Source organism: Bos indicus x Bos taurus, chromosome 1, assembly GCF_003369695.1.
Source record: "Bos indicus x Bos taurus breed Angus x Brahman F1 hybrid chromosome 1, Bos_hybrid_MaternalHap_v2.0, whole genome shotgun sequence".
Classification (NCBI taxonomy): domain Eukaryota; kingdom Metazoa; phylum Chordata; class Mammalia; order Artiodactyla; family Bovidae; genus Bos; species Bos indicus x Bos taurus.
Window position 1 is genome coordinate 53,391,517 of NC_040076.1, and position 23,589 is coordinate 53,415,105.

Sequence of the window (23,589 nt, forward strand, 5' to 3'; positions counted from 1 at the left end):
TCAGTATGATTCTTTCTGATGTGCAAAGTCCTTTACCCATTATTGATTTTCTTCTTCACATTATTTTAGTTCCCTTTCTCTTTCCTTTTTCACACAAAACTTTTTGGTCTAAATCTTTGTTTTGCTTTTCTCTGCTGCCAATACATTGAACTACATTTTCCTTCTAGAGAGCTATCCTTCTTACATATTACAGCAGTGTATGTTCCAGGCACCATCATTTATACTCTAAGCACCTCCAGTTGGAAAACCCACATCATCTTTAAGAAGTATTAGTCAGTTTGGAGAAACATTTTTACTCTGCACCTATTTCTTTTTCTTGTACCATCACTATTTTTGTTTAGTTTTCATCTTTTCCTTGAATTTACTACTCAGTTGATGACAATCTTCTTCCCCAAAGAAGATTTCATCTCAAATCAAGATTTACTTATAAGTCTTCAAAATAGCATTCAAATTATATTCTATCAGCTACTTTTCAGCTAATCCATTTAATCAGAAAACTTCCCAAATTCAAGTTAGCACAATTAAATGTGGCTTGTTACAGGATGTGGACTTAGAATGTATAATATTGATAGCCAACTTTGTCATTTTCTAAAATGGTTTTATATAAATTACTTCATTTATCTCCCACATCTACTCCATGATAGGGGCATTATTAACCCTACTGATGGACCAAGAATGAGTTCTACAATGATTTGCTTGTTTGTCTGCAATGAAATACATTGAAGAGCTGGTACCCAAATCCAGTTCTGATTCCTAACCCTGAATACATCAAGCTACAGTTTGACTAAATTCTTGTGTATGCACTTCAATTTCAGACAAATTTGAATAATAATGACCTGAGTATAAACAGGTAGTTCATATAAAAAGAAATCAATACATACTTTATATCTTCCAGTTAACAATTTTCTAGTCTATATTAACTAATTTTTATTCCTATGCTTATTGAACTTATTTACATTTTCTCAAGCTTTCTCATTTTGTTGGGCTTCCATTAACTTGTGGGTACTGTGCAGCAGTAGACTCCTCTAGGCTTCTCCCAGCATCCGTGTTACATTCATATTCATAAGACTAATCTGAAGGTAGTTGAAAACAGCTACATCTTTCAGATGCAGTCCATGGTAAGACATTTACTGTGGGCTAAAGACGCATATTTGTGACAGATCCCAACTAGGTTACATTCACCACTTCTGGTCCCATAGCTGCTTGATGTTTGTGATTTGCAAAAAATTCCCACATTTGGTCATTAACAGAATTCTTCCAAATATATTGACATGTGGCATGTCTATTTTACCCTCCAATATGGTGATTTTAATAATTTGAAACATTATTGAATAATATTTCTCTAACATTTAGTGACTTCTCTGGATAATAACTTTGTCATACACAAATCTAAAAATAATTTTGGTAGTTGTTTGGTGACTTGTTCAATTATTTGGAAATATTTGTTAGTTTATTACCAACACACAGTTGTCTCTGAGTCACTGTCAGATAGATAATACTGGGCTTCACTTTCGTGTGATAGCCTTTGCAAGATTTTTATTTAATGCCAGGTTAATAACATGCAATCAAAATATAATAAATATCACAATATATATATCTATCCAGTTCAAAGAAATTTTATTGATGGTCAGATAATTTTTATGTGATTGTCACACACCAAGAAAAATTAACGAGCACTCCAAAATTAGATAAGTAAATAGAAGTGTCTTCTAGGGACTTTTTTGTTTGTTTTTTGATAGGAAGAAAAGCCTATTCAAATCTGCAAGGGCAAAGAGGACAATTTGTCAGTAAGAAGCAGAGGTGTTTTGTGGAACCTGAAGGCAGAAAAGTACAGCTGTGCCCCACAACAGACTGGAACCACAGAAAAGGCAGGCACAGGGTTCCCCTGGTCTCAGCTTGGTGTTTCCCCTGCATAAAGTGGCCACTCACTCGAGCTCTGCGTCATCTCCAAGCTGTACTATGTCTGCATTCCAGATTACCAAGACAGAACGTGATTGGCCCAAATCAGAGAATATCTTTACCCCTAAGTGATAGTTAAGTGGCTTGATTAAAGATGTTAACTGACATTGAGACTAAGCTCCTCTCAGAACATGCTCTAAAATGTTTAACACATGTCAAATTTTCTCTTAATTTGTCTATTTTGAATATCTTTCAGAAAAAATATGCACATACTCCGACGACTACTTTCCCAGGTACGTAGAAAATAAATCATGGATTATGATTCCCAAATAATGTGGAAAGTAACTAGTGTTATATTGCTTTATAGGTTTGACTTAGGAATGTTTCACTTGGGTTAAAATAAAAAATGAGTTTTAATTACTTTTATTTCCATCTGAAGATTAATAGTTATAACATTATCTACCCTAGTTATTTACTCTCCCTGAGTCAATGAGAGAGCTGGATGAAGGACAAAATGAAACTAATCTGGTATCTGCAGAATCCTCGTTAACTTTGGAAGAAGATATCCTAGATTATGATTCAGTTCAGACTGTAAGAATGTAGTATAATTAAATATAGAATTGTGTGGCTCTTAAGAATTCAAGGTGGAAGGAAATCTGACAATACCTAATACAATTTAAGATATGCATGCACATACACAAGAATGCCGTGCCATTTTAAGGGTATTGCCAACAAATAACTCTAAATAATATGCAGTTATGGATGTAACATAACTTAACCTCTTATATTTATTAAGCAAGTTGCAGATAAATTTGTATAATACGTTTTTAAGAGAAGGTTTATGATGTCACAGGAAAGAAGTTTCATTTTCTTAGTATATTCTGACCCAAGTGTGTCGTTAAATTGGAAACTTCTCTTTTGGGGGAAAAGAAAATCTAAATATAGAAAGTTTTCTAGAAGATTCTTTAAGACCTTTTTGAAATGGCAAACTGAAAGGTTGAAAATGCCTTTGAAAAACATAGAGCTTTCTCATTGGTATAGGGTAACACTGTAAGCTTTTTATTTTTTATTTTTTTAGGTAGTAACTACTTTTATTTTTTTATTTTTTTTAATTTAATTTTATTTTTAAACTTTACAAATTGTATTAGTTTTGCCAAATATCAAAATGAATCCGCCAGAGGTATACATGTATTCCCCATCCTGAACCCTCCTCCCTCCTCCCTCCCCATACCATCCCTCTGGGTCATCCCAGTGCACTAGCCCCAAGCATCCAGTATCGTGCATCGAACCTGGACTGGCAACTCGTTTCATACATGATATTATACATGTTTCAATGCCATTCTACCAAATCTTCCCACCCTCTCCCTCTGCAACAGAGTCCATAATACTGTTCTATACATCAGTGTCTCTTTTGCTGTCTCGTATACAGGGTTATTGTTACCATCTTTCTAAATTCCATATATATGCGTTAGTATACTGTATTGGTGTTTTTCTTTCTGGCTTACTTCACTCTGTATAATAGGCTCCAGTTTCTTCCACCTCATTAGAACTGATTCAAATGTATTCTTTTTAATGGCTGAGTAATACTCCATTGTGTATATGTACCACTGCTTTCTTATCCATTCATCTGCTGATGGACATCTAGGTTGCTTCCATGTCCTGGCTATTATAAACAGTGCTGCGATGAACATTGGGGTACACGTGTCTCTTTCCCTTCTGGTTTCCTCAGTGTGTATGCCCAGCAGTGGGATGTAAGCTTTTTATTGTCCTCTAAAACGTCCTTTAAAAAATTCTTCTCCATGTGAAAATGTCTCTGGAAGATTCAGATCTGGGCTACAGGAAGACCCACACAATAAAGAAAATCTATATTTTATGATTATTTTTAACATATTTTACAACATGAGATAATTTAAGTCATTGGTTCATATCAAGAGTGATTTGCTGATTCAGTTACAACAAAAAAATGTGACAAAAAAATCCTACATAGCCATGCAGAACTTAATCTGACAATTGACTTTATATTCTTCACTTGAAAGGTAATTAAGATGCATTGTTATAGAAAGTAATGTGATACAATCATTCTACCAAAAAGACGGGACTGGTGGTTTTTGAATTAGGATGATAAGAAATCAGAAAGAAAAATTGGTAAAATACCCATCTCAAAACAAGCAAGCTCTTGGCTGCAGAGAAAATTCAGAGAAAAAGGCTGGTTCTTTTATAACATTCATTCCTTCAATAAATATTCATTTAACAAATAAGCATTTGTTAGACAATAGAGATATAAAGATGAAAAGATGAGGATCCTTCCCTCAAGGATTTAATAATCTGTTATCAACTGTAATAAATCTCCATTTAGGCAGAATTTGAATATACAATGCAGATTGTATCTATAAAGAGGCTATCTTATTAATTCACAAGTTTATGTATGTACTTCACAGCTTGTCTATTTCTCTGATTATGTAGTTTGGAAGCCAAAGTCACATTTATAGGAGAGCATGGAGGCTTCAGGGAAAAAACAAAAAAACAAATGAACTATCTCCTGCCATTAAGACATATACCATGTTTTAACTTCTATTTACATGGGGAGGGCTTTATTTATTTTTAAAAAGAAAAGCAAGGAGAGAATCAGTATCAGGCTTTGTCATACTGTATTCCAAGTTTGCATTACTGTACTATTTTCCAATATTTTGTAAACTATTTTGTAATAAGTGGAAATCACAAGTGAATACACCTAGCTATAATAAAGCGCTAATTCACCCAAAAAAAAATAAAATAAATAAATAAAACAGCAAGTGGAAATAAGGGCTACCTTTCTTTCAGTTCAGTTGCTCAGTCATGTCCAACTCTTTGCGACCCCATGGACTGTAACACGCCAGGCTTCCCTGTTCCTTACCAACACCCAGAGCTTGTTCAGACTTATGTCCATCGAGTTGGTGATGCCATCCAATCATCTCATCCTCTGTCCCTTCTCCTCCCACCTTCAATCTTTCCCAGCATCAATCAGGGTCTTCTCCAATGAGTCAGTTCTTCGCATCAGGTGGCCGAAGTATTGGCATTTCAGTTTCAGCATCAATCCTTCCAAGGAATATGCAAGACTGATTTCCTTTAGGATGGACTGGCTGGATCTCCTTGCAGTCCAAGGGACTCTCAAGAGTCTTCTCCAACACCACAGTTCAAAAGCATCAATTCTTTGGTGCTCGGCTGTCTTTATAGTCCAACTCTCACATCCATACATGACTACTGAAAAAACCATAGCTTTGACTAGACAGACCTTTGTTGACAAAGTAATGTCTCTGCTTTTTAATATGCTGTCTAGGTTGGTCATAACTTTTCTTCCAAGGAGCAAGTGTCTTAATTTCATGGCTACAGTCACCATCTGCAGTGATTTTGGAGCCCCCCAAAATAAAGGCTGTCATGTTCCCATTGTTTCCCCATCTATTTGCCATGAGGTGATGGGACTGGATGCCATGATCTTAATTTTCTGAATGTTGAGTTTTAAGCCAACTTCTTCACTCTCCTCTTTGATTTTCATCAAGAGGCTCTTAGGTAGGACTGACTTTTCCTAGGTGGCACTGACTTTTCTTAGGTAGGACTTAGGTAGGTATCTTTCTTAGGTAGGGCTATAATAGTGGATGTTTCCACAGTTCCTTACATGGTCTGAGGCCAGAAGAAGGGAGGCAAGCTCCCCCTACCCTGGGTTCCCTGCTGCCCTGTCTCCCTGCTCCTTCTCAGCAACTGGTTTAGGTGGGAAGCTATGCTAGAGGGGAAAGAAATTTGCCTCTCTGATCTTCTCTTCTTGCATTAGTAAGTCAGGAACATGATCACTTAAAGGACAGCAAAGTGTCTACATCTAATGAAAGTTAAATACCTGCTTCCTGGTATGTATATCCCAGGGCACTTTATTTTTCCTTTAAATGTAATTCTGCACGATTCTTGTCTTATGATCTGTGTTAAGAGGATAATGCAGTGAGAATAACATGGGTTTGAGATCCAAACAGTTCTGGATTTTAATCAAACTCTTGCAATTACTAGGTTTGTAATCTTGGGGAATGAGCATTTCTGAAGTTGAATCATAACATAATACTACACTTACAGAGAGTAGCTGGTAAGAAAGAAAAAAAAAGCTGACTATAGGTCTAAATTAAGGTCTAAGAAAATACCCACCCATTTGGATTATATTTACCCCTTAATTAAAGAAAGCAGTTCAGATAATTAGGAAAGCAGTTCAGATTTACATTAAGCTTATTATAGCTCCTTAGTTTTCAGAGTCTCTCTCAAGGACTTAGGACAAATTTCCAGCAACTTTTGCATGGTCTCCTGCATGGCACTGAAAGGTGCTTTTATCACAAAACGTATCTCATCTCAGTTATTCTTCTACCTAAAATGATCTCTTGGATTTCTAGAGCTCTGCAGGTTGAGGACCCCACTTCACTTCCCCTCTTTGCTGAATATACTGACCTGGTGCCCTGGAACAGACTTTAGTCTCAGCCGTCATCTCCACCTGTTCCCAGAGTTGAACATCCTAATGATAGTGGAACTCCTGGGTAGCCTTCCCTGGCATCAGATTTCCAAGTAGATACACAGAAGAGGCCCTCACTGTGACCACTGCTGCATTTGGAACCAAAACATATCCATGTTCTCCAGCCTTCTGTTTGTTTTAATGTACAAGTAACCATAATCCAAACTCCAACCCTGTGTGAATGCAAGAAGTCCCATCCCTTGCCCAAATCTTTGTGAGAATCCTGCAAAATGTACTTACAGGTTTCAAAAATCTTATTCTTGATTGTCTTTGGGGCACGGCTAGCTCTGTGTCACTGCTCTAGGTTTCTTTCCCATCTCTTTACAGTTCTTCAAAATAGCAGAACTTTCCAGCCTCCCTTCTCTCAAACTTTGAGAAAAAAACACTTTTTAAGTGTCCTTTAAGTGCTCCAAAGCACTGGCAATACAAGCTTCTGTGTTTGAGTTTATTTAAAATAAAAAGTGGGTATTATTAGAACAGCACTTGAACACTGATCAAAATAAAAATTTGGTATTAGATGTCATATCTCTGAGATCCTATTAACATATGTCCTCATAGGAAACACTACTGGTTCTTAGCTAACCCTGCTGCTGCTGCTGCTGCTAAGTCACTTCAGTTGTGTCCGACTCTGTGTGACCCCATAGACAGCAGGTATTCTCCAGGCAAGAACACTGGAGTGGGTTGCCATTTCCTTCTCCAATGCATGAAAGTGAAAAGTGAAAGTGAAGTCGCTCAATCGTGTCCAACTCTTCGAGACCCCCTGGACTGCAGCCTACCAGGCTCCTCCGTCCATGGGATTTTCCAGGCAAGAGTACTGGAGTGGGGTGCCATTGCCTTCTCCGTAGCTAACCCTAGCCATACAAAAATCGCTAGGGTTTACGTTTTTCTCCTGGATCAAGTGTCTATCTTTGATGTTTGCTCATGCCAAGTTCAGGAAACCTATACTCATGGTACAGTCCCAATCAAAGTAAAATTTTATTGAGCGTATACACAGGAACATATTGCTGCAGCAACTTCCCCTTTTCTTTCTTGCATCATTTTTTTTTTTTTTTTTTGGTCTCTTTGGTCTGATTCCCATCAGTATATAAACAGACAGTAACATCTTACATCTTTAAGAAAAGAAAGACTCTCTTGATACCAGATTGCCTGTAGTCACCTCTTCATTGTTCTGTACTCTTTACAGGAAAACTTGGAAGTTCCACGTACATTCTGTCCATATTTGCTGGCTTCTCTTCCTCTTCTTTCTTGAACCTACTCTATTCAACTCTCTGTCCTCAATAATCCACTGACTCAGCTCTTGTCAGGGTCACCCGTGAAATATGTGGGGCAAATCTTAGTCTCACATGTGGGCCATCTGTAGCGTGACACATTGTCATTCTCTCCTTGTGTGTGTGCTGAGTTGCTTCAGTCATGGCTGATTCTTTGTGACTCTATGGACGGTAGCCCACCAGGCTCCTCTGTCCATGGGATTCTCCAGGCAAGAAAACTGGAGTGAGTTGCCATGCCCTCCTCTAGGGGATCTTCCCAACCCAGGGATTGAACCCGCGTCTCTTAGGTCTCCTGCACTGACAGGCGGGTTTACCACTAGTGCCAATTTTGAGACAGTTGCTTATCCAGGCTCTGAGGCCCACCTCCATTTTAGCTTTCTTCCTCAATTACCTGCAGCTCCTTCTCCTTTGCTGGCTCCTAAACCATAGATGACAGAGTGCCCAGGGCTCATCTAGTGAACCTCTTCTCTATCTACACTCATGTCATTAGTAATTTCATCCTCTCTCATGGCTTTAAGTAACATTTATACACTGCGCAAAGCCCAAACTTTTATCTGCCTACTCAGAAAAAGTGAAGTCACTCAGTCATGTTTGACTCTTTGTGACCCCATGGACTGTAGCCTAGCAAGACCTCCATCCATGAGATTTTCCAGGCAAGAGTACTGGAGTGGGTTGCCATTTCCGTTTCCAGGGGATCTTCCTGACCCAGGGATTGAACCTGGGTCTCCCACGTTGTAGGCAGACGCTTTACCATCTGAGCCACCAGGGAAGTCTTTCAAACAAATATCTATTAAACAAATAAAGTTGATCAAAACCAATGTCTGACAGACATTGCTCAATCTTTCAACTTTCCAGACCCTTAAAATAGTTTTATTTAGTTTTCCAGAACTGTTTTTCATTTTTATTTGGATGTTGAAACCCACATTTATGTCTTAGAATTTGGAAGCTGAAAAGAACAACATAGGGAATAATTTAATATTTCTGTTTTTTTAAATCAGGAAATTTAAACTTCAGGAATTTATGTTTAAAGTCACCCAGGCAAAAGTAATGATTTTTTAAAAAATTGAACTCACTTATTTAATCTGAAATAATAAAGTATGAGGCATTTTCTTTAAAAGGACTTCACAATAAAAATGATAAAATATGAATAAGAACTTTAAAAATAGAGACTAGAGAAAATTTAAAATTGAAAGTGGAAAATCTGAACTATAAAGATGTAGGCTGGAGGCAAAAGAAGAGGGCAGCAGAGGATGAGATGGTTGGATGGTTGGATGAGATGGTTGATCACTGACTCAATGGACATGAGTTTGAGCAAACTCCGGGTGATGGTGAAGGAGAGGAAAGCCTGGCGTGCTGCAGTCCCTGGGGTTACAAAGAGCTGGGCATGACTCAGTGACTGAACAGCACAATCACAATATTATTTTAAATGTTGGAGTGTCAGTAAATGTGCTAATTGGTTAGAGGATCATTTCAGGCATGTTGAGAACAATAGAGAACCTGATCTGGCCCAAAACTCAGTGGTGCACTAGCCTCTGGGCATATTTATTAATTTACTCTAACTAGTAATGTCTTCAGCATAAACACTGCCAAACATTTGTGCTTGAAGTTTATTAGATATTTGCAATAGGCTGGAGCTATTTGGCATTGCCAAGTAAAAATATACTTATTAATTTGTTGGTTAGACTGCTTCTTTGTAATAGATTATTTGTGATGATTAATCATTTGAGACCTGCCTGCAGACGCAGGCCACTGCATTATAAATCACGTCCTATTTTCTTCATAGGGAATGAAATGTTCATTTTTTGGACATGATTTATCATCTGCAGGTTGTATCTGCTATTCATGTGCGCTGGGAAAATGGATGGATTGTCTTATTAAAAATTCCTCACCTTTTGCTATTTTATTCTCTGCATAGCCAGAGAAAAACCATTAGCAGAGACTTAACTTTGTATCCCAATATTAAGCTGTAGTGAATTACCAACAGACAGAAAGGGTATGGACGAGTTTCTTTGTTATCAAATAAGGCAAATACATACCAGCAACTGGACTTTTCAAATAATATCATACAGGTATCGTTTGATCTTTTTTTAAGGATACATTCTTGATATTTAAGTATACTGTCTTCTTTCAGAAGCATGGGACTAACATAGGTGTTATGCCTTGTGATAAGAGTTTTTCCTTTTGATGCAATTCCCTCCAGCTCTTGGTGATACATAATCTCAAAGTTAAAGCAGTTGCTGCTATTTTATGAAATGCCACTCACTGCCTAAAATGTTCTTCTGTTGCCAGCCTGCTATTGTGAAAGCTGGTCACCAGGACTATCGTCACTGCCTGTGACAATAGTAGTTGTCTACTATAATCCTAATAGGATTATTTGGATGAAGCAATAAGGAAATTTAATCAAACATCAAGAGCAAATAATATTTAGAGCTTTAGGGCCAGACTTGAATCACAATCCTAGCACTGTCAGTTACTATATGTCTTTTGACAATTTGCCTCTATAGCTTGGACATTCCTTATGCGCACGAAGGGGGAGTTCTGAAAAATGAATCTCGTAGAGTTGTCCTGAGGGTTGAATGAGCACTGGCATAAAGAAAAGCTTTGACATTTGCTATTTATTGCTGATATTACACATAAGGTTAGGGAAAATATGTTAATCTACCTGAAAAGTGGGAAATAATATTTCTGTAGAATTTCCCTGGGTTTTTTTATAAAATGTATGTAAAACAGCACAGTATTTGGATGTAATAGGTAATCAATCATTTTATTGCATCTGCCAAGCTGAGTCTACAATATTTCTCTGGCCTCTTATTTTTTAATCACTGCCAATATTTAGTAAACAGTGTTGGGGTCAGAGTGATATTCTTGGCAAGCAAACAGGAAGTACAGTGTATAGTTTCAGTTTAGTTCAGTTCAGTTCAGTCGCTCAGTCGTGTCTGACTTTTTGTGACCCTATGAATCACAGCACGCCAGACCTCCCTGTCCATCACCAACTCCCGGAGTTCACTCAGACTCATGTCCATCGAGCCATCTCATCCTCTGTCATCCCCTTCTCCTCCTGCCCCTAATCCCTCCCAGCATTAGGGTTTTTTCCAATGAGTCAACTCTTCGCATGAGGTGGCCAAAGTACTGGAGTTTCAGCTTTAGCATCATTCCTTCCAAAGAACACCCAGGGCTGATCTCCTTTAGAATGGACTGGTTGGATCTCCTTGCAGTCCAAGGGACTTGAAAGAGTCTTCTCCAACACCACACTTCAAAAGCATCAATTCTTTGGCCCTCAGCTTTCTTCACAGTCCAACTCTGACATCCATACATGACCACTGGAAAAGCCATAGCCTTGACTAGATGAACCTCTGTTGACAAAGTAATGTCTCTGCTTTTGAATATGCTATCTAGGTTGGTCATAACTTTCCTTCCAAGGAGTAAGCGTCTTTTAATTTCATGGCTGCAGTCACCATCTGCAGTGATTTTGTTTAGTGCACAGATAATCTAGGTTCTAATCCCAGCTCTGCCAGTTCCTGGTTCTGTGACCTTCAGCATATTATATAACCAATCTGTGTCTCAGGTTCCTTATCTATAAGATGGGAATGCTATAGTGCCTGTCTGGTTAAATTATTGTGAGAAATATAAAAGGAATGAATATATATAATGCACTTCAAATAACTCCTGACACACAGTAAATGTTAAATAAGTATTTGCTATTATTCACTAAAAGAAGATCCAGAATACACTTTTCAAATTCAGACACACACATGCATGCACACTTGTATTTACTGACTTACTTGCATATCTACCTTGGGTGGTCAAGGCTGGATAAGAATGTGCAATAATTTACCCAATACTGAAAATAGCTGAGAAATTAGATATGAACTATGTAGATTCTAACAAGGCAAATTATTTTCTTCTTATAGGGAAGATGAGTATGATCTTGAAGACTCACCAATTTATGGTAATGTAGATAATGTGGCCTTAGGTAAGTTTTATTTTTCCAAAAATTAAATTTACCTATAAATCAATTACCCCCACATAATTCCACAGAGAATTTGAGGTAGCTTATTTTTTGTCACAATCATATTTAAATATTTCAAGGGTAACCATACATTTGAGTATATTTAGCATATCATTTATCAAGTATTTTCAAAGCTGCATATTGTAAGTTGTATTGCAACAGTGAATCAACATCCTGTTTTTCTATATTCTCTTTATTTCACTCTAGTTTGTAGTAAGAATACCGGAAGACTCAATTACAATGAATTGTGACACACACAGATTTCTATGAAATAAAGCTATTTCTAGAACAGAAGATTGCCCAGGGGAACAGTGCTTTATGCTCTGTATACAAAAGCATATCTACAGTGAATAATTTGGAACAAAAAACAGATTCTCTGATTTCCTTTGTTTTAACTGGTTCTTTTAAAGTAGCGAATATAGGGTTACACTGATGACAAGCAGGGAAAGAGAAGAGCCAAACCATCACTGAGTGATGGGTTGTACACTTTTTGTTCTTTTGTAACAAGTACTCTTCAATTCCCAGCATCCTTTATTCCTTGAAACGTTCCACTCCCCCACAACTAAAAAACCCCTAAATGTCTCAAAACAAACAGCTGTGATCTGATCTGATCCCAGCCCTCTGAGGAGAGAAGCTGTCAGACAAGGACTACCAATGATCTCTATCCTTGCCCTGTAAGCACTTAATTCATGATTGGTGGAGGGTGGGTAGGTGGGGTTAACTCCTGTTGATTGGCGTCTCAAACACAGATTCCCAGTAATGAATTAAATTTATCTGAACCTCTATATATCAAGACAGTATGAAATCTCCTAAAGTTAAACACATGAGAATTTTATAGGAGTCAAGAATTTAAATAATCTTTGTCTCTCCCCACCCCCCGCCACCATTGTAAAGTATCCTTTAATCATCTGCTCTCTGAGGAATCAAAACTATTTTACAGGAATAGACTATTAAAGAATTTTCCTTCCTGTTTCCCTTTGCAGAATTGTGGTGCCCACTTATACTATTTGAGAACTTAATTTCTTTTGTATCCTGGTAGCTCAAAGCCCAGCATATCTGCAGTCTTCATGAGCAGTGAGCACAGGTGCCTCTCTTACAGGTTCTGACTTAGTAATTCCACAGTAGGACTTAGAACCTCCTATTTAACAAGCCTCCTGGGTGATTCTAATTCATGTTTCCCGTGGTTTATCTTTGAGAAACATTATGGGCCAGTTCTCTACATTGCTTTTCAGAAAGGGTTGGAGCATTACAAAGTACCTTGTATTATAAACACATCTTTTCATCTATGGGGTCAAATTGGTGCAATCAACATTTCTGCAACATTATTCTCCATCCTACAAGTCATTAGCTTTCCTTCCTCTCCCTTTTAAATAGAGTATCTGGGGAAAGAAAGGTATGGATGACTCAGTAAGCATCCCCCACAGAAGGAAATAGGGTCATGCCTGCTGGCTGGTGGACATGGCGAAACCCCCCCCAGCAACTTAGTATCAGCATTATATACCCCACTGTATACCCCTCAAAACAGCCTGGATGAACTGTCCTGTCACTGATATGTGGGATAACAAACATAATCTAAAATATATTTTTTCAAAAATAGTATAGGGTTAAAAAGGCCTCTGAGTAAAATATTTTTCTTATGGAAAAAATTACCAAATTTTGATCATCAATATATGTGCTCCGTACTTTATGCCACCTGCACCGTTTGTAATCATACTTAAATAGGAGGGCACAGGTAAGCCTTTAACTCATGGGATCCCCGTAACATATAAAGGGTAGTTTGAGCAGAGACTGTCATGTCCTGTGATGGTATAAGAAGAGTAATATCCAAGTGACCAAGTAATATCCAATTTTGTCTAATTGTTAATACTGTTGGGCAACAGGCTTCTCCACAGTCTGACCTGCAGAGAGCAGTTTGTACCTCCTTATCTTTGCACTGCCACAAAAATAGACTAATCAAATGACTCCTGAGGGTTTCACATTTATAGCAAAGTGGTGTTTGGGTCATGCATTATGATTTGTGCCAGCATTTTTTAATTTTTCCATTGTAAATCTCTTTTCAACTCCCCAGAACCGGTGGATGAAAACTGCTATGAACAGATGAAAGCACGACCAGACAGATCTGCGAACAAACTGCAAGACGCCCCACCTTCACAGGTGGGTTTTGTTTTCTGTATCACGGGCCAGATTCAGCCTAGGTCACGGCACAACCGCCTGTTTCATGAGCATAAAGGCAGCATATTCTGATAAACATCAGAAGCAGCCTGTTAGAAATTTTGCATTCTGAACTGCTGTCAAATTCTAGCACCTAAGCTCTAATGAAAAACTCAGAAGGCAAATAGTTTTCAGAGCCGCACTTAAAGACTCAAAATTGTGTACAACTACAAATGCAGTAGATTTCAAGGGAAAAGTGGATTCTCTTCCTAAATAATTAAGCTTTTTTTCTTTCAGAGCAAAGAAAAGTTACATATATCATAGAAATAATTATAAAAAGTGACACATACAGAGTGCTCAGAAGACCCGGATGTCAGGAATGGATGGTGGATGGGGAGAGAAAGACCTTAGTGAAAAGAAATTAACTATAAAAGAACATACTCTATTTTATAAGGAAAATGAGTGTAAATTTAATACAAGCTCTATGGCTATTGTATTATGGCAAGATTTACGCACGGCTTGTGGGGGATAGGCAGGACTAAAGCATAAGCAGAAATAGAAAAACCCAAGAAGAAATGAGTAGTTTATACTTTTCCTAGGAGAAGGCGATGGCACCCCACTCCAGTACTCTTGCCTGGAAAATCCCATGGACGGAGGAGCCTGGTGGGCTGCAGTCCATGGGGTCGTGAAGAGTTGGACACGACTGAGTGACTTCACTTTCACTTTTCACTTTCATGCACTGGAGAAGGAAATGGCAACCCACTCCAGTGTTCTTGCCTGGAGAATCCCAGGGACGGGGGAGCCTGGTGGGAGGCCATCTATGGGGTCACACAGAATTGGACACGACTGAAGTGACTTAGTAGTAGCAGTAGCAGAAGCGACTTAGCAGCAGTAGCAGCATACTTTTCCTACCCACATCAGTTCAGCCTCCTCAGACATAGCACTACTGTTCACAGTTCTTAGTGTATGTGTGGTTGAAGTGTTATGAATTTCAGTTATAATGGTTCTTTCTTCTCTTTCTCTATCCCATCCCTTTTGTTATGTGCTCTCATGCTATTTCCTAGAAACAGGCATATGGCCAGCATTTCCTATGTAGTCATTATACGTCAGACTTGTCTTATGTGCTTTACAGGCATTAGCATTTTAGGTTCCTATGAGGGAGACAGCATGATTATTCCCATTTGACAGAGATGATATAAAACTTGCCCTAGAGACTCAGAAACTAAGTAGGGAAACAGATCCAAACTTAGTCCCACTTGACAGAAAACATTTTCCTCCCAAAGATGGGTCAAAACTTGGAAACTTCCCATTAAGATAGAATTTCCTTTTTCTTTATAGGAGCCTTCTAAAAATCAAATTCTTAAAAATTTTTTAATGAAAACAAGATGTGGTGAAGTTTAAGCAGAATGTAAAGTAACTCTCTCATGGGCAAATCTGCCATGTGACATTCAATTAATTGTTAAATGTATTTTAGATAACAGGTATGAAAAAAACTGCTTGTTATAATATGATTTGCAAGATTCACGATAATAAAAAGAAAACCTTTTGAGAAAGGTTAAAATATAACTATACCACCGGACATGCAGAGATCCACAGCACCTTAGCTGTAATAGAGCTGAGACTTCTGTTGCTGTTTGAATAGAAGTTGCTGTTTAATACATGTAAATTAAATAGGTCAGCCTTATTTATGCTGCATCTAGTTTGTACTCAAGAGGAAATTGTGCAGAGCCTTAAAGTGTCTTTAAAAGTCTGTTATTTTATAAATTATATATTTAAAGACACTTCTAAGGGAATTAGTCTTTATCCTTCTCACAAATTTAATTGCACAAATTAGAAGTAATCTCTCCTTTTAAATTAATTTTTATTGGAGTATAGTTGATTTACAATGCTGTGTTTGTTCCAGGTGTACATTAAAGTGAATCGGCTATATATGTATATTCACTCTTTTATAGATTCTATTCCCATATGGGTCATTACAGAGTATTGGGTTGAGTTCCTTGTGCTATACAGTAGGTTCTCATTAGCTATCTATTTTACATATAGTAAGCAGTGTGCATAGATCAATCCCAATTTCCCAATTTATCCCACCAGAAGTAATCTCCTTATATTTGCTCAATTCCATTTTATTAGAGGGCTTCCCTAGTAGCTCAGTTGGTAAAGAATCCATCTGCAATGCAGGAGACCGTGGTTCAATTCCTGGGTGGAGAAGATTTCCACTGGAGGAGGAATAGGCTACCCACTCCAGTATTCTTGGGCATCCCTGCTGGCTCAGCTAGTAAAGAATCCACCTCCAATGTGGGAGACCTGGGTTCGATCCCTGGGTTGGGAAGATCCCCTGGAGACAGGAACAGCTACCCACTCTAGTATTCTGGCCTGGAGAATTCTATGAACCATATAGTCCATGGGGTCACAATGACAGTTATCATCAAAACACTGCCCAGTTAGTTACTATGGTACTCAGTTACTTTGGTCAATTACATTACAAAAGTGTGAAGAATCCATAATGCAATGCAAAAAAAGCTTATGGATCAAATATTGGAAACAGAAAAAAGCTCCTTGTCCTTTGAAAATGATGTGTACAATTCAAAAGTTGCAATTTCAGTCTCTAAGTCTGCTATTAAACAGGAAAAGTTGACTGGGAAACTTGGTGACAAAATGGGTTCATGAGAGTTCCCTAAAAAATTTTAGGGGCATCAATGTGAACTTATTTTTCTCTTATCCTCACATCAAAACCTCACCCATCCCTCCTTTCCCTCCATGTCAGAAGCACCCTTTCCCCTTTCCAAAGCCAATAGTCCTACTTGGGCTCTTGACTATTTCTTCTACTTCTTTCAAGATCTTGCACGTTCAATTATTTGTCTCCATTTCTTTAAATGAATGAAGTACTATTGACTTACAAATATACCCAAATCTCTGCAATATTTAAAAACACAAAACAACAAAACTTTTACTTCAACCTGTTTTTGTCTCTAATTCCTAAACTGGTTTTTACTTTGCTCCAGTTCCCATTTATATTCACAGATACACATGTTTTTTTTATCCCTGTCTATATGTTTTCTGGGCCTCCCAAGTGACTCAGTGGTAAAGAATTCGCCTGCCAATGCAGGAGACAGGAGACACAGGTTTGATCCCTGGGTCAGGAAGATCCCCTGAAGGATGAAATGGTGATTCACTCCAGCATTCTTGCCAGGAAAATTACATGCACGAGGAGCCTGGTGGACTATAGTCCATGGGTTGCAAAGAGTCAGACACAACTGAACATGCATGAGCATGCAATGCACGTGTATTTTCCACCCATCTATTCAACTGAAACAATATTTGGTAAATCACAAATGACCATTACACGTACAATTTGTGGTCTTTTCTCAAGACTCACATTCGATGAACTCTGCAGGACTTGATAAATGTTGACCAGTTGTTGACCAGACAAACATTTGGAATGCTTTCAGTAATAAGTACAAAAACTCAATTCAAGCTGTATCATAAAAGGGAAGTCACTGGCTCATATAACTGAGATATGAGGGTGTTGTGTTTTTGAAATGATTGAATGTGAGGGCTCCTCCATTTCTTCTCCCTATTTCTTTGTTACTGACTTTATTCTCTTCTGTTACCAACAGGCTCTTCCATTGAGGCTGGGAGAGCCATAGGAGACCCAGATTTTCTTTTTCCCAAATCCAGGGAAAGATATCTTTTCTATTTCTGCACCTGTACCTCAGTCCCCAAAAGGCCATGTAACTGGCTCTGCTGAAGTCATATGCCTACTCTTGGCCCAGCTTCTGTTGGCAGGAGGATGAGTAGTGTAATTGGTCCCAGCCTGGGTCGAATGCTTATTCCTGTGCTGAGATGGGATACAGTATTGTAATTGATGGTCTCTCCAGGACCAGATAGAGGAAAGAAATTTCCTAAAACAAAGTGGGGAATTTATTAAAGAAAGAGAATAGAACAAAGTGCTAGACAGTCAAAAAAGTTACCCACCCCTCTCTATTACGGAATGCCTTTTGGTAATTTTGCTCACTTCACTGACATATTCTCTATCTAGGCAAAGGCAAAGCAGGTCTTAAAACATGAGTTATGTTAAGAAAGCAGTGAAATGTCCAGTTTGCTTGAAATACAGAGTTTATGTAGGAGAGTACTGGGAATCAAATAGAAGGTGTGAATTATGAGCATAGGAAACCTTGAATGTTATGCTATCAAATTCAGACTCTAGGCTAAAGTTTCAGGGCCAGGATGGTAAAATATAAAAGTTATGCCTTAGGAAGATAATTTGAAAATAGTATATGGGCTAACTGGCAGAGTATAGAGATGTGATGGCAATGATACCAATTACCTATCTACAATTATCCAGAAATTATTTTAGAAATAAAGTCAGACCAAAGATACCAGAGAGGTTGTAAATAGAACCATCCCCCTGCCTGGTAGAGGAGATAAGACTTTTTAACTTTTAGCATGAAAACAAGTGCCAACAGGGAGAAGCTAATCCATGCATTGGGGGGGTGTTAATCCAAATGTTGCTTCTTTAATCCAAACCCCACAAATTGATATAACTTTGGCTTACTCTGAATGGTAAACCCTTATTTTTGTTTATTCAATGGCTGTTCTAAAGTTTTAGCCTACAGCTCTGATAATTATAATACCACCATACCTTGGACCTTATCTTGGTTCGAAAACCAGGTTTGAAGTGTGCAGTCTACTTAAAACATTGGGTTTTTTCACTAGATGCATACTACAGAGCTATACAGCAAGGGGTTAGTTGACTTTGTGGGTACAGAACTGTGGATATGGAGGGCAGACTATAAAATTATATGTAATATTAAATTACATATAAATTATATATATATTTACCTGCTCAAGGGGTTGGCATCCCTCACCCCCACATTGTTCAACTGTAAATTACCTCCATTTGCTAATAACATTGTAAGATGCGTGTTAAGTCACTGCAGTCATGTCCAACTCATTGTAATCCTATGGATTGTAGCCCACCAGACTCCTCTATCCATGGAATTCTCCTGGCAAGAATACTGGAATGGGTTGCTTGCCCTCCTCCAGGGGATCTTACCACCCAACATTCTAAGATAGGTACTCTCATTTGATAGCAAGAGGTTAAAAATATTGATAGTTAAAAAAAAAAAAAAAAGAACTGCCCAGGGTCCCATGATCAGAATGTCACAGCTGGAATTCAATCCTAAAACTTTCAAACACCAAATTAAAGATCTTGTCTTCGGGCTTATTGCTTTCTGCAAGTTTCTCTAGTCTCCTGCCCTTCTTAATCTAGTGCTGACCCAGCTTTAGGCCAGAGAGGACCGCCAGGCTTTCTTGGATGCAAATGAATCCAAGACCAACCTAAATGAGCTCAAAGAGGATCTGGGGACAGGTAGGCAGGAAGGAAGTAATAGGGGAAAATGGGAAATGCAACTCTTGCCAAATGCTGGTCATATAAATGGTTGTTGGTTGTTTAGTTGCCAAGCCATGTCCAACCATTGCAAGCCCATGGTCTATAACCTGCCAGGTTCCTCTGTCCATGGGATTTCCCAGGCAAGAATGCTGAAGTGGGTTGTCATTCCCTTCTCCAGCGGATCTTCCCAACCCAGGAATCAAAGCTGGGTCTCCTGCATTGCAAGTATCTTCTTTACTGACTGAGCCACCAGGGAAGCCCCAGTCATACAAATAAACCCTGTTAACCTTATACTTCTGAGTCTCAAATGTAGAGAAAGTAGAGACTTTTGTGGGTATCAACCAATTATTAAACATATGTAAAGCATATCTGATTGGTTATATTCCTTCCTGTCATGCTTTGTTCCCAGTTTAACAAATCAGAGTATTGTTACTTGGTAGGTGAAATACAGGGCAGGCACTCCCTGAGGTGAATGCAGGGGGAGAAACTGGTTAAAAAAATCCATCTAAAAAGTTCATGTGTATTCTGAGTATAAGAAAGAAAACTGCTTTCTTTTAAGCATTTTCCACTCCAAAATCTTGAATTTACTATTTGTAGTTATCACTCTGATTGACAAATTTGGCAAATAAGGCCGTGAAGACCAGAAAACAAACTTGTGTGTTTTTGGTAGGCTTTAGAGTTTCCCAGTGGAGAGGGCAATGGCACCCCACTCCAGTACTCTTGCCTGGAAAATCCCATGGACGGAGGAGCCTGGTAGGCTGCCGTCCATGGGGTTGCTAAGAGTCGGACATGACTGAGCGACTTCACTTTGACTTTTCACTTTCATGCATTGGAGAAGGAAACGGCAACCCACTCCAGTATTCTTGCCTAGAGAATCCCAGGGATGGGGGAGCCTGGTGGGCTGCCGTCTATGGGGTCACACAGAGTCGGACACGACTGAAGTGACTTAGCAGCAGCAGCAGCAGCAGTAGCAGCAGCAGCAGAGTTTTGCAGAGGTCAAAGTTAAAGAATGGCTAACAGTGAAAACTTACTATGCTTTTCTCTTTTAGGAAACTGCAGTAAGGGTATGCTATGCCTCATTAGATCACAACAATGAGGGGAAGCGAAGAAAGCCCAGGAAACAGAAATCTCATTTGTCAGACAAGGATGAAGAGGGGCAGATGCATGCAAAGGATATCAGCCTTTCTAAGACCACTTTGGTGGACAGTTACCCACCAGAAAGTGAGGCAATAGAGGAAAACATTCATGATGATCCCATCAGGCTGTTTGGATTGATCCGTGCACAGAAAGAAAGTTTACACTCGCTAGACTATGATCTAGCTCAGTAAACTGGCTCTTACTGGACGTGTTTGTCAGAGAAATGAAGACCCATTTGACACAGCATGACTTGTCATGGTGATGATCTGATCGTCTGTTGGTGGGATGGTTGCTTACCTTTTATCCAGAGGTTATGTTATGCACGCCAAATGGAATACCATACAAATTAGCTATTTAGTTATTTGAATTCACTTAAAAAACACGTATGTAGTAAAATGTAAATAAAATCAAGTTTGCAGATTGATCCTGATAGAAGCCATAACTTCACAACAATACTCAGTGACATAAACCTCCCCCGAAAAAGGGTTTTAAGCATATGTTCTTGATCATGTTGAAAGAAGTCAATTTTTTTTTTAAAGTTCTCCTTTCTGAATGTGAAATACCCCATAATTGGAGAAAATTTCTGATTGAAAGGCATGGGAGGCATTTAAACTTATTGCTAACAGTAGAGGGATAAGCTTCTTAATATTTTCCACAAATGGAAATTTTAGTTCTAGAAATGAAATTAATGCATACTCCTTATAACAACAAATAGTATAAAAAATAATTTAGATATTCCACTAGCCAGAGATAATTGCAGTGATCAACTTTCTATATATTCTTTTAGATATTTTTCTCAGCATGACCATACATATACCCATATATAGGCCTAGTAGTTTTTTTTTTTTTTAACAAAAAAGAAAAAGGGGGAATGATGATTGTACACTTATTATTTAAGCTTTTTTCACTTAATATATCATAAATTTCTTTCCACTGTTATTTTTAACTATAACTAACTATAGTTAATAATTTTAATTTAATGATTGCATAGTATTTCATTGATGATTGCACCAAAACTTAAATAATTTTGAAGTACATTTAGCTCATTTCCAATCTCTGGTTTTTTTGCTTTTACAAATAACATTTTAATGAGGATCCATCTTTGCACATGTTTGGTACTTTTCTGACTTCTTGTGGCCAAATGTCTAGGAAAAGGATTGCTGCTTTAAAAGGTGTGCATTGTGTAAGTCTCTATAGATTATATTTCTGAAAGGCTAAGAGTTAGGTCAAAGTGTGTGCCCTGTTTAAACGCTAATAAGCACTCTTAAATTGCTCTCCAAAAATTTTTTTTCTAAAATGCTTTCTATCTTGCTCCATTTGGAGTAGAAAATTTGGTTTAAATCACTGAACAAAAACATTATACTTGACAGCTATTGCTCCTGCCCTCTGACCAGAGCTTAGAAGATTTTAGTGACTCTTCAATTACCTGTGGAGCTCCCATGGCTGTTGATATTATAAGTTATACAATGATGATGGAAACAGGCTCTGCACCCATTGAATAGAAGATGAGTATTAGGTTAAAGAAAAGTGTAGCTACTAGTAAAAAAAAAAATACTATTAAGAAAAAATAATGAGAGATAATAACAGTGAGAGGGCATCTCTGAAGGAAATCTTAATTCTGAGAACTGAACAATGAGAAGGAACCACCCACATAAAAAGAGGAAGAAAGAGCACATTTTGTGTAAAACTTCTATCCCTATTTGGAAGTGCCTACATCTATCAATTATTTTCCATTATGAATCTGTAGAAAAATAAATGCTGATTATAAAATTTTTCAAGTTGTCCACAGTGCCATAGAAAAGGAAAAAATATTAATATCTAAGGTCAGAAGAAGTCAGGTTTCTGATTCCAAAGAACCAAAATGAAGTTAATAATACATATTGACTTTGTGTTTAATGTTTAATTTAAAATAAAATTTTTGCTATCACGTTTATGTTGTTACATGTTTATATATTACCATGGTTCAATAAAAATAAAGTTAGATTGTGTTTACGGCAGCTATTTTTTCCTGTAACTATTCCACAGGATTCACTTGTATTATTTACCTGGCATCTAGAAATATTTGAATTTTTTGCCTCTGGTTTATATCATTTGAATTCTAAAATATTTTAAAGTTTTGTGTACCAGATATATCTGATGCCCATTAGGAAGATTTTTAGCTACAAATTTAAATTCTTTAATAAATATAAGGCTCTTTAAGTTACCTATTTCTTATTGTGTGATCTTGGTGAATGTGTCTTTTGAGGAATTTGTTAAATTTATTGGCATTAAGTTGTTCAAATACTCTCTATTATTCTTTTAATATCTGTAGAATTTGTAGTGACTTTTCTTTTATACTGATAATTTTCTTATTTTCACCCGCAATGGCAACCCACTCCAGTACTCTTGCCTGGAAAATCCCATGGGCGGAGGAGCCTGGTAGCCTGCAGTCCATGGGGTCGCGAAGAAGGACACGACTGAGCGACTTCACTTTCACTTTTCACTTTCATGCATTGGAGAAGGAAATGGCAACCCACTCCAGTGTTCTTGCCTGGAGAATCCCAGGGACGGGGGAGCCTGGTGGGCTGCCGTCTATGGGGTCGCACAGAGTCGGACACGACTGAAGCGACTTAGCAGCAGAGGTTTGTTAATTTTGATACCCTGAAAAAGTTATTGTTCAATTTCCTGTTGTTTTTATATTTTCTGTTTCATTGACTTACCCTCTGATATATATTATATCCTTTCTTCTGCCTATTTTATGTTTCATTTTTCTTTTTAAAAAAAACATTTTAAGGTGGAAACTGAGGTCATTAATAAAAAACCTTTCTTATCTAAAGTAGTCAGTCTCATAAATTTCCCCTTTCTAAAATATTGTTTTGCTATATCCCACAAATTTTGATGTTTTCATACTCATTCATTTCAAATACTTTCAATTTCCCTTTTGATTTCTTCTTTAAGCAATGGGTTACTTATAAATGTATTTTATAGTTTCCAAATATTTGAGGATTTTCCAGATATTTCTGTTGTTGACTCCTAAATTAATTCTACTGTGGTCATAGAACATATGACTTGAATCTTTTTATATTTATTGTGGCTTTACTGTCAGAATATAGTCTATCTTGGTGGATAACCGTGTGCACTTGAAAAATGTGTATTCTATTGTTGATAGAGTGTTCTGTAAGTGTCAATTAGGTCAATTTGGTTGATAGAGTTTTTCAAGTCTTCCAGGTGGCAC

At 37.8% G+C, this 23,589-nt stretch overlaps 1 protein-coding gene across 1 annotated transcript in view; it reads left to right on the forward strand.

Moving 5' to 3' along the window:
* The window catches only part of LOC113876167 (T-cell receptor-associated transmembrane adapter 1), a 45,126-nt gene extending 22,548 nt beyond the window's left edge, over positions 1-22,578 (forward strand). The window contains exons 3-6 of the mRNA XM_027515118.1: positions 2,156-2,192; positions 11,598-11,659; positions 13,764-13,849; positions 20,288-22,578. Coding sequence (XP_027370919.1) covers positions 2,156-2,192; positions 11,598-11,659; positions 13,764-13,849; positions 20,288-20,566 — 464 coding nt within the window. The 3' untranslated portion in view covers positions 20,567-22,578. The remainder of the gene's footprint in view (positions 1-2,155; positions 2,193-11,597; positions 11,660-13,763; positions 13,850-20,287) is intronic.
* Positions 22,579-23,589: the final 1,011 nt, after the last annotated feature.